At 39.0% G+C, this 12,470-nt stretch overlaps 1 protein-coding gene across 1 annotated transcript in view; it reads right to left on the reverse strand.

Annotated features, from left to right (window-relative positions):
- Positions 1–8,806, reverse strand: part of slc1a1 (solute carrier family 1 member 1) — a 60,692-nt gene extending 51,886 nt beyond the window's left edge. Inside the window, exon 1 of the mRNA XM_061961168.2 lies at positions 8,560–8,806. Within this exon, the coding sequence (XP_061817152.1) occupies positions 8,560–8,665 (106 nt within the window). The 5' untranslated portion in view covers positions 8,666–8,806. The remainder of the gene's footprint in view (positions 1–8,559) is intronic.
- Between the last annotated feature and the right edge of the window lie 3,664 nt (positions 8,807–12,470).

Consider the following 12,470-nt stretch of genomic DNA (forward strand, 5'->3'; position numbering starts at 1 on the left):
CCACTTGGGGATGGGTCTCCTCCCCAACCCGGAGATGGCATTCCACCCTTTTCCGGGCGAGAACCATGGACTCGGACTTGGAGGTGCTGATTCTCATCCCAGTCGCTTCACACTCGGCTGCGAACCGATCCAGTGAGAGCTGAAGATCCTGGCCAGATTAATCCATCAGGACCACATCATCTGCAAAAAGCAGAGACCTAATCCTGCAGCCACGAAACCGGATCCTCTCAACGCCTTGACTGCGCCTAGAAATTCTGTCCATAAAAGTTATGAACAGAATCGGTGACAAAGGGCAGCCTTGGCGGAGTCCAACCCTCACTGAAAACGTGTCCGACTTACGGCAATGCGGACCAAGCTCTGACACTGATCGTACAGGGAGCGGACCGCCACAATCAGACAGTCCGAAACCCCATACTCTCTGAGCACTCTCCACAGGACTTCCCGAGGGATACGGTCGAATGCCTTCTCCAAGTCCACAAAGCACATGTAGACTGGTTGGGCAAACTCCCATGCACCCTCAAGGACCCTGCCGAGAGTATAGAGCTGGTCCACAGTTCCACGACCAGGACGAAAACCACACTGTTCCTCCTGAATCCGAGGTTCGACTATCCGCTGTAGCCTCCTCTCCAGTACACCCGAATATACCTTACCGGGAAGGCTGAGGAGTGTGATCCCACGATAGTTGGAACACACCCTCCGGTTCCCCTTCTTAAAGAGAGGAACCAGAATCCCGATCTGCCAATCCAGAGGGACCGCCCCCGATGTCCACGCGATGCTGCAGAGTCTTGTCAACCAAGACAGCCCCACAGCATCCAGAGCCTTAAGGAACTCCGGCATTTATACATGTCGAAAAAATAATGAGGAAGCACCACCACCAACACATAGCATCAGCTCGAAGTTGGTAGCAGTCATGGTGCCTTTTGACCAATCATTGAGGATATTGCCTGAAACAGAGATGGCCATACTCTCTTTATACACCACTCTGGGGGTGGTTAGCTACCATAGCAATTACAGCTGCCCCTGGGGTCGACTGACCATTTTATGGGTGTCAGCCCTGCAGAACTCGGTGCCCCTCTGTGCCACCACAAAGAAAAAGTCTGGACACGTCACTGTCACAGCCATGAACTGCACTGTTCTTCACTGATTCTCATTATACTAAGATTTCATTATCGTACAATTCCATTGATCCATCAATTTTCTGTACTGCTTATCCTCATTTGGGTTGCGGGTAAGCTGGAGCTTATCCCAGCTGACTTCAGGCTAGAGCAGGGTACACCCTAAACTGGTCGCGAGCTAATCGCATATAGACAAACGACCATTTACACTCACATTAATACCTATTGACAATTTAGAATTACAACATTTATCTCATAGTTAAAACTTGATTTTCGCATTATCAAGATTTTACGATATAAAACTGTTACTTTTTTCTTGCAATATTACAACTTCATTCTGGCAGTATTATGACATCTCAAGTAATCATTGAATTATTACAGTTTGAGTCTTTTTTTAACATTTAAAAATACTAAAATACTTTTTTTTTTCCCAGCAGGCACAAGACTTTGAAACAATGTTGCAAAATAGTTGTATTGTTAAATTGAGACAACATTGAGGCCTAAAGTTGGATCCACGTTGTTGGTTAGGAAATTGCCAAATTTCAATTGTCAATTGAACGTCACAACCTGACATTGAATCAACCTCGTCAGAAAGCATGTTGTTTCAACGTTGTATTTGTGTTGTTCAATATTGGTTCGGAAGTGAACAAATTTCAATGGTTAAATCAACGTCACAACCGGACAATGAATCAACGTCGTCAAAAACCATGTTGTTTCAACGTTGTATTTGTGTTGTATAATATTAGTTGGGAAATGACCAAATTTCAATGGTCAAATCAACATCACAACCTGATAGGGTGACCAGGTGTCCGGATTTAGGCCGGACAGTCCGGATTTTTAATGCCCTGTCCGGCGTCCGGCGCAGCATCAAGCCGGACATGTATTTGTCCTCCTTTTCGAGGCACTAGGCTTGAAGAGCAAAGTTTTTTCATCTTTGCTGGCTGCAGCGCGATAGCCAATCAAAGACCGTAAAAAATGCCCCCAACGCAGTAACATATCAAATGATTGGCTAAGAGCTGTGTCGGATACAAATCTGCTTATCATTGGTTAAAAAAGTAAACAAGGGTCCATGTGCTCCTGCGGCATGACATTGACAGAAAGTTAGCATCATGCCAAAACGCAAGACCTCGTTTAATTCTGAATGGATAAAAGAGCACGAATTTATAACGAAAAGCAGCCGAGACTCATTCCATGGCTTCTGCACACTTTGTCGATGTGATGTCGACGTAAGTAGTCAGGGGAAAGCTGCAATTGAACGGCATGCGGGTACGGATAAACATAAAAGTAATAAACATGCGGCAGGTACCTCTTCAATGAGGACATTTTTTCATGAAGTTTCGTCGTCCCTGGATGACAAGATAACTGCTGCGGAGCTGTGCAAGGTGTACCATGCTGTAAAGCAGTGGTTCTCAAATGGTACCCTGGGGGTATGTAATGTAATGTAAGTTCATAAACTGAACATCAAATTAAGTAGGCTATTCCATTCATTACCATAAACCCAGAGTTTCCCCCATGCCATGATGGTTTGACCCTCACTAAAATGTCTGTCAAAAAGAAATGTGAAAAGAAATGCAACAATGCAATATTCAGTGTTGACAGCTAGATTTTTTGTAGACATGTTCCATAAATATTGAAGTTAAAGATTTCTTTTTTTGTGAAGAAGTGTTTAGAATTAAGTTCCTGAATCCAGGTGGATCTCTATTACAATCCCCAAAGAGGGCACTTTAAGTTGATGATTACTTCTATGTGTAGAAATCTTTATTTATAATTGAATCACTTGTTTATTTTTCAACAAGTTTTTAGTTATTTTACATATTTTTTTCCAAATAGTTTAAGAAAGACCACTACAAATGAGCAATATTTTGCACTGTTATACAATTTAATAAATTAGAAACTGATGACATAGTGCTGTATTTTACTTCTTTATCTCTTTTTTTCAACCAAAAATGCTTTGCTCTGATTAGGGGGCACTTGAATTAAAAAAATGTTCACAGGGGGTACATCACTGAAAAAAGGTTGAGAACCACTGCTGTAAAGCATCACCAGTCCTACAGAAGTTTAGACTGCGGCATGAAAGTGGACCGGGAGATTTTCAGTGACTATCCCACAGCTAAAGGGATGGCCTGTGGCCGAACAAAAGCCAAGGCATTGTGCGAGAACGTCATCGCTCACTATTCGGTACAGGAACATACCGACTACATAAAAGAAAACAACCTACCCTTTTCCGTAGCAACCAACGCCTCAAATAAAGGAACAAACAAGTGTTTTCCCATTGTGGTAAGGTATTTTCACTTTGATGAAGGCATCCAACATGTCCTGTTGGATTTTTATAGTGACAGCAACGAAACGTCAGAAGCCATAACAAACCAGCTGCTGGCAAAACTTGAGATGTCTGGCTTAGAGGTGAAAAACATGTCTGCATATGCAGCAGACAATGCCAGTGTCAATTGTGGCAAACACAACAGTGTATCAGAAGCTGAAACTGAGCCAAAAAGATGTGCTCCCTGCAAACTGTTTGGCCCATATTCTGCATAACGCAACCAGATATGCAGCAAGCAGCCTTGATGTTGATGTGGAAAAAATTTTGTGGCATTTTTTTTTTAAATTATATATGTTAACTACATTTAAGTCCACACATGTTATGCTTTGTGGCACTCTGCACTTGAAAAGATTCATCTCAGTGGTCACTTTTTGAACACCACAATGTATTGAATAAATACAAATACTGTTAACAAACACTTGACTTTAATATTTTTTCCTATTCAGCCACACAAACATCATCTTTAAACCACTCAAAATTGTACTATAAATAAGAGTATACCAGAGTCCTATGTACACCATAGTAATTTATTGATATGCCGCATAATGTCCTCCTTTTTGGTATCATGGAAATGGTCACCCTACAACCTGACAATGAATCAATGTCGTCAAAAAGAATGTTGTTCCAGTGTTGTATTTGTGTTGTAGAATATTGGTTGGGAAATGACCATAATTTAATGGTCAAATCAACGTCAGAACCCAACATTGAATACACGTCGTCAAAAGGCATGTTGTTCCAACGTTGTATTTGTGTTGTAGAATATTAGTTGGGAAATTACCAAATTTCAATGGTCAAATCAACGTCAGAACCCAAAATTGAATAAAAATCGTCAAAAAACATGTTGTTCCAGTGTTGTATTTGTGTTGTATAATATTGGTTGGGAAATTACCAAATTCCAATGGTCAAACAACATCACAACCTGACATTGAATCAACATCGTCAAAATGCATGTTGTTTCAACGTTGTATTTGTGTTGTAGAATATTGGTTGGGAAATTACCATAATTTAATTGTCAAATCAACGTCAGAACCCAACATTGAATACACGTCGTCAAAAAGCATGTTGTTTCAATGTTGTATTTGTGTTGTAGAATATTGGTTGGGCAATGACCAAATTTCAATCGTCAAATCAACGTCACAACCTAACATTGAATCAACGACGTAAAAATGCATTTGGTTCAATGTTGTATTTGAGTTGTATAATATTGGTTGGGAAATTACCAAATTTCAATGGTTAAATCAACGTCACAACCTGACATTAAATCAACGTCGTCAAAATGCATGTTGTTTCAACGTTGTATTTGTGTTGTAGAATATTGGTTGGGAAATGACCAAATTTCAATGGTCAAATCAACGTCACAACCTGCCATTGAATCAACGTCGTCAAAAAGCACGTTTAAAAGCTGTATTTGTGTTGTAGAATATTGGTTGGGAAATGACCAAATTTCAATCGTCAAATCAACGTCACAACCTGACATTGAATCAACAACGTAAAAATGCATTTGGTTTAATGTTTATTTGAGTTGTTGAATATTGGTTGGGAAATTACCAAATTTCAATGGTTAAATCAACATCACAACCTGACATTAAATCAACGTCGTCAAAATGCATGTTGTTTCAACGTTGTATTTGTGTTGTAGAATATTGGTTGGGAAATGACCAAATTTCAATGGTCAAATCAACGTCACAACCTGACATTGAATCAACGTCGTCAAAAAGCACGTTTAAAAGCTGTATTTGTGTTGTAGAATATTGGTTGGGAAATGACCAAATTTCAATCGTCAAATCAACGTCACAACCTGACATTGAATCAACAACGTAAAAATGCATTTGGTTTAATGTTGTATTTGAGTTGTAGAATATTGGTTGGGAAATTACCAAATTTCAATGGTTAAATCAACGTCACAACCTGACATTAAATCAACGTCGTCAAAATGCACGTTGTTTCAACGTTGTATTTGTGTTGTAGAATATTGGTTGGGAAATGACCAAATTTCAATGGTCAAATCAACGTCAGAACCCAACATTGAATACACGTCGTCAAAAAGCACGTTGTTTCAATGTTGTATTTGTGTTGTAGAATATTGGTTGGGCAATGACCAAATTTCAATCGTCAAATCAACGTCACAACCTAACATTGAATCAACGACGTAAAAATGCATTTGGTTCAATGTTGTATTTGAGTTGTATAATATTGGTTGGGAAATTACCAAATTTCAATGGTTAAATCAACGTCACAACCTGACATTAAATCAACGTCGTCAAAATACATGTTGTTTCAACGTTGTATTTGTGTTGTAGAATATTGGTTGGGAAATGACCAAATTTCAATGGTCAAATCAACGTCACAACCTGACATTGAATCAACGTCGTCAAAAAGCACGTTTAAAAGCTGTATTTGTGTTGTAGAATATTGGTTGGGAAATGACCAAATTTCAATCGTCAAATCAACGTCACAACCTGACATTGAATCAACAACGTAAAAATGCATTTGGTTTAATGTTGTATTTGAGTTGTAGAATATTGGTTGGAAAATTACCAAATTTCAATGGTTAAAATCAACGTCACAACCTGACATTAAATCAACGTCGTCAAAATGCATGTTGTTTCAACGTTGTATTTGTGTTGTAGAATATTGGTTGGGAAATGACCAAATTTCAATGGTCAAATCAACATCACACCCTGACATTGAATCAACCTCGTCAAAAAGTATGTTGTTTCAACGTTGTATCTGTGTTGTAGAATATTGGTTGGGAAATGTCCAAAATTCAATGGTCAAATAAAATTCACATCCTGACATTGAATCAACGTCGTCAAAAAGCATGTTGTTCCAATGTTGTATTTGTGTTGTATAATATTGGTTGGGAAATGACCAAAATTCAATGGCCAAATCAACTTCACAACCTGACATTGAATCAACGTCGTCAAAAAGCATGTTGTTTCAACGTTGTATTTGTGTTGTAGAATATTGGTTGGGAAATGACCAAAATTCAATGGTCAAATCAACTTTACATCCTAACATTGAATAAACGTCGTCAAAAAGAATGTTGTTCCAGTGTTGTATTTGTGTTGCAGAATATTGGTTGGGAAATGACCAAAATTCAATGGTCAAATCAACTTTACATCCTGACATTGAATCAACGTCGTCAAAAAGCGTGTTGTTTCAACGTTGTATTTGTGTTGTAGAATATCGATTGGGAAATGACCAAAATTCAATGGTCAAATCAACTTTACATCCTGACATTGAATCAACGTCGTCAAAAAGCGTGTTGTTTCAACGTTGTATTTGTGTTGTAGAATATCGGTTGGGAAATCACCAAATTTCAATGGTCAAATCAACGTCACAACCTGACATGGAATCAACGTCGTAAAAATGCATTGGTTCAATATTGTATTTGAGTTGGAGAATATTGATTGGGAAATTACCATGATTCAATGGTCAAATCAACGTCACAATCTGACATTGAATCAACGTCGTCAAAATGCATGTTGTTTCAACGTTGTAATTGTGTTGTAGAATATTGGTTGGGAAACGACCAATTTTCAATGGTCAAATCAACATCACAACCTGACATTGAATCAACGTCGTCAAAAAGCATGTTGTTTCAGCATTGTATTTGTGTTGTAGAATATTGGTTGGGAAATGACCAAAATTCAATGGTCAAATTAACTTCACATTCTGACATTGAATCAACGTCGTCAAAAAGCATGTTGTTCCAATGTTGTATGTGTGGTGTAGAATATTGGTTGGGAAATGACCAAAATTCAATGGCCAAATCAACTTCACAACCTGACATTGAATCAACGTTGTCAAAAAGCATGTTGTTCCAAAGTTAAGTCTGAGTTGCTCAACCTCAGGACCTAATTCAACAAGTTCTCACTCAACATTGTTCCAATGTCTTGTGCCTGCTGGTTTCTGGCAATGTTATGACTTTATTCACAAAATATTATAATGTTTTTTTGTTGTCAAAATGTCATAAATACATTTTGTAATGATAATTTATTATGATCATAAAATTTAGAATTTTTAGACTCAGACTTAGACAAACTTTATTGATCCACTGTATCATTAGCATTCTTGTAAATCTGTAAAATATAGAAATGTGACTTTTTCTCCTGCATTATTTATATTTTTATCTTGGTGACGTAGACATTTATCTTTGCTGTCGGTAATGTTATTTATTATTTTATACCATCGCAGCTCTTTTTTCTTCTATATTTAAGATTTTTGAAAACTTTTCTTTCCAATATTTTTCGTACAGTCTAACACTCCATAGTATATATATGGAGTATATAGGGGTAAGCGGTAGAATATATATATATATATATATATATATATATATATATATATATATATATATATATATATATCGCAGCTCTTTTTTCTTGTATATTTAAGATTTTTGAAAACTTTTCTTTCCAATATATATCGTACAGTCTAACACTCCATAATATATATAATGAGATAGGCTCCAGCGACCCCAAAAGGGGTAAGCGGTAGAATATATATATATATATATATATATATATATATATATATATATATATATATATATATATATATATATATATATATATATATATATATATATATGTATGAAAAATATTGGAAAGAAAAGTTTTCAAAAATCTTAAATATACAAGAAAAAAGAGCTGCGATGATATATATATATATATATATATATATATATATATATATATATATATATATATATATATATATATATATATGTGCGCAAACGAGTGGAAATTTTCCGTTTGTTTAAATTATGTTGATTTACGTATAGGCCTATATATATATATATATATATATATATATATATATATATATATATATATATATATATATATATATATATATATATATATATATATATATATATATATATATATTTAAACGCTTGAGTAGCACGTATGTGCTGCACACATTGTCACTTCAGTCCGGTCACGTGGTCTGCGTCTGCATCTCTAGCTCCATCTGCATCTTCATCTTCATCGACTCGATCCTTGAGCGTTCTATGTGCTCCTTTAGCTGACACAGCACACACACAACAACAAAGGAGCGTGTTCCTTCAGCCATGCATTGACAGAAAGATCCCGAGAAGCATGAAGTAAAGTGGCATACCTAGCATCACGGACACGATGGTGGCAATGAGGAGCCAGTTCTTCTTCAGTAAGCCCTTGAAATGAAAGCGTCTTCGCCGCCGCTCATTGTTGGCCATCACGTCCATGATGGTTGGCCAGAGAACACAGAAGGACACCTCCCTTCTGCCCCGCAGTAATATGAGTACAAAAATACAGTCAAATGAAGGCTGCAGTGGGAATGTCACCAACAGATGCGTCGCAGCGACCCTTGAGACGCAACTGAGGATGCTGTGAAGGAGGAGGGTGTGCGCGTGCACGTGCGTGTGAGCGCGCGCCTGCCAGTGTGTGTGTGAAAGGAAGGGAGGGAGGGAATGATGGAGAGCGCCCTGTCACCCCTCCCCTCATAAGGTGTCCTTGTAGAGCAAGGAAATGAATATTGGACATCAATATCAAATTCACTATATGACGTCTTTGGGGGGGACAAGAATTGTGAACCAATCGAATATCAATTTGTTTGCAACTTCGTCAAACTTTCAAAGCAAAAGCACATGAACAGTTTGCCCTGATACTACAATGACAGGGATACATTCATAGACATAACAACAGCACCACCATCTCGCTCAGTGTCCTTTAACCATAGTTAAGTTAAGTTAAAGTTAAAGTACCAATGATTGTCACACAAACACTAGGTGTGGTGAAATGTGTCCTCTGCATTCGACCCATCCCCTTGTTCACCCCCTGGGAGGTGAGGGGAGCAGTGGACAGCAGCGGTGGCCGCGACCGGGAATAATTTTGGTGATTTAACCCCCAATTCCAAACGCTTGATGCTGAGTGCCAAGCAGGGAGGTAATGGGTCCCATTTTTATAGTCTTTGGTATGACTCGGCCGGGGTTTGAACTCACAACCTACCGATCTCAGGGCGGACACTCTAACCACAAGGCCACTGAGTAGGTTAGAGTAGGGCCGCACAGAAACATTAATTCATTTATAAACTACTGCATTTTCTCCAACTTAACTTTGGCTTGTCCCACTAAACACACCAATAGCTTGTTAATAGATAAACAATACAACTCCTCACAGGAAGTCACCATTTGCTATATTTGTTATTAATGCACATTAATGGACATTTAAAATGTTAATGGGCCAGATTGTAGCCAAAGGCTAATTTCCATCTGCAGTTCCCAGCAGGGTCATTGTACAAACCCCAAAATCAGTCAAGTTGTCACGTTGTGTAAATCGTAAATAAAAACAAAATACAATGATTTGCAAATCCTTTTCAACCTATATTCAATTGAATGGACTGCAAAGACAAGATACTTAAAGTTCAAACTGGAAAACATTGTTATTTTTTGCAAATATTAGCTAATTTGGAATTTGATGCCTGCGACATGTTTAAAAAAAGCTGGCACAAGTGACAAAAAAGACTGAGGAAGTTGAGGAATGCTCATCAAACACTTACTTGGAACACCCCACAGGTGAACAGGCTAATTGGGAACAGGTGGTTGCCATGATTGGGTATAAAAGCAGTTTCCATGAAATGCTCAGTCATTTACAAACAAGGATGGGGCGAGTGTCACCACTTTGTGAACAAATGCATGAGCAAATTTTCGAACAGTTTAAGAACAACATTTCTCAACGAGCTATTGCAAGGAATTTAGGGATTTCACCATCTACGGTCCGTAATATCAAAAGAGAAATATCTGCACGTAAGCGAAGATATTACGGACCTTCGATCCCTCAGGCGGTACTGCATCAAGAAGCAACATAAGTGTGTAAAGGATACCACCACATGGGCTCAGAAACACTTCAGAAAACTACCGTCAGTAACTACAGTTCATCGCTACATCTGTAAGTGCAAGTTAAAACTCTATTATGCAAAGCGAAACCCATTTATCAACAACACCCAGAAAAGCTGCCGGCTTTGCCCGAGCTCATCTAAGATGGAAAGTGGAAAAGTGTTTGTGGTCTGACGAGTCCACATTTCAAATTGTTTTTGGAAACTGTGGACGTTGTGTCTTCCGGTCAAAAGAGGAAAAGAACCATCCGGATTGTTATAGGTGCAAAGTTCAAAAGCCATGCAGCATCTGTGATGGTATGGGGGTAAATTAGTGCCAAGGCAAGGGTACCTTACACATCTGTGAAGGCACCAATAATGCTGAAAGGTACATACAGGTTTTGGAGCAACATATGTTGCCATCCAAGCAACGTTATCATGGACGCCCCTGCTTATTTCAGTAAGAGAATGCCAAGCCACGTGTTACAACAGCGTGGCTTCATAGTAAAAGAGTGAAGGTACTGGACTGGTCTGCCTTTAGTGCAGACCTGTCTCCCGTTGAAAATATGTGGCGCAATATGACACCTAAAATACCACAAGGGAGACCCCAGACTGTTGAACAACTCAAGCTGTACATCAAGCAAGAATGGGAAATAATTCCTCCTGAAAAGCTTCAAAAATTGGTCTCCTCAGTTCCCAAACGTTTACTGAGTGTTGTTAAAAGTAAAGGCCATGTAACACAGTGGTAAAAATGCCCCTGTGCCAACTTTTTTGCAATGTGTTGCTGCTGTTAAATTCTAAATTATTGATTATTTGCAAAAAAAAATGTCTATTCGATTGAATATAAGTTGAAAAGCATTTGCAAATCATTGTATTCTGTTTTCATTTACGAATTACACAATGTGCCAACTTCACTGGTTTGGAGTTTTGTATATCGCAGGGGTTCCTAACCTATTTGACCTTGGGACCCAACTTTTCCACAACAGAGGGGGCCGGCGACCACTCTGATATTAACACTGAATTAGTAATCTTACTCTTGATTTTGATCATATTCAATAATTATATCTAACCTACTTACAGTTTACTACCTTGTCAAATGATATACAAACATGTGTTCATCACAAAGATTATATTGTTAATTTAACAAATAAACCTTAGGCAGGCTGATTTGCAAATTAAGTACTAACCAAATAATACATTTACATACAATATGTATTATGTTGTGCTAAACTAAATCAACTAAATTAATAATTAATATGCTTCTTAACTAAACTGTCAATAACATTAAAGTGCAAATGAAAATACAGTTTCACCAATTTAATCATAATTTTTGCGCTTAAGAAATGTCTCTATGACATTAGCGCAAGACTTCTTCTGTCTGCTTTTTATTGTCATTACTGCCACAAGTGGTGGAAAAGTGTATTACAACAGAGTACTGCTGCGGCCTATACGGACAACAGCTGAAAAAACAGATTGTGGAGGTTGCCCTCCTGTGGGTTCTTCTGACCACAAAGATCCTCTCGTGAGCCCGGGATACAGGTTTGAGCAAGACTTTTATTTGCATATATTCAATGCGCAGGACTTTTCAGCCAGCCGTGTGCATGCTTTCGTTCTTGTGTGTCTTAGTGTGTGCATCTCTGCTCCCACTCCAACTCCAACTGCCTTGTCTCGGCTCGGCTGCTGCTAATAAGCATGGCAGGTGATTGAATGATCAGCCCCAGCTGGGTAATGCAATCACCTGCCAGCTCCGCGCATCCTTCATGTGGTGGAGCCACTGAAGGGGTTTGTGGTCCGAGCAGAGGCCGAATGAGCACCCCAGGAGGTAGTACCGGAGGGCACCGACCGCCCACCGGATGGCGAGGCACTCCCTCTCCACCGTGCTGTACCTCGCCTCCCGGTCTGAGAATTTCCGATTGATGTATAGCACCGGGCGGTCGACGCCACCCACCTGCTGGCACAAAACATCTCCCAGCCCTCTGGCCAACGCGTCAGCCTGCAAACAGAACGGGAGAGATAAATCAGGCATGTGCAAGACCGGCTCCTCGCAGAGGGCCTTCTTAACCCTCTCAAATGCCTGCTAGGACTGCCGTCCACTGGACCAATTCTGGTGCACCCTTTCGGGTGAGGTCAGTTAAAGGGCTGGTCAAGTCCGCAAACCGGGGGATAAACCTCCGGTA

Source organism: Nerophis lumbriciformis, linkage group LG05 (assembly GCF_033978685.3).
Source record: "Nerophis lumbriciformis linkage group LG05, RoL_Nlum_v2.1, whole genome shotgun sequence".
NCBI lineage: Eukaryota > Metazoa > Chordata > Actinopteri > Syngnathiformes > Syngnathidae > Nerophis > Nerophis lumbriciformis.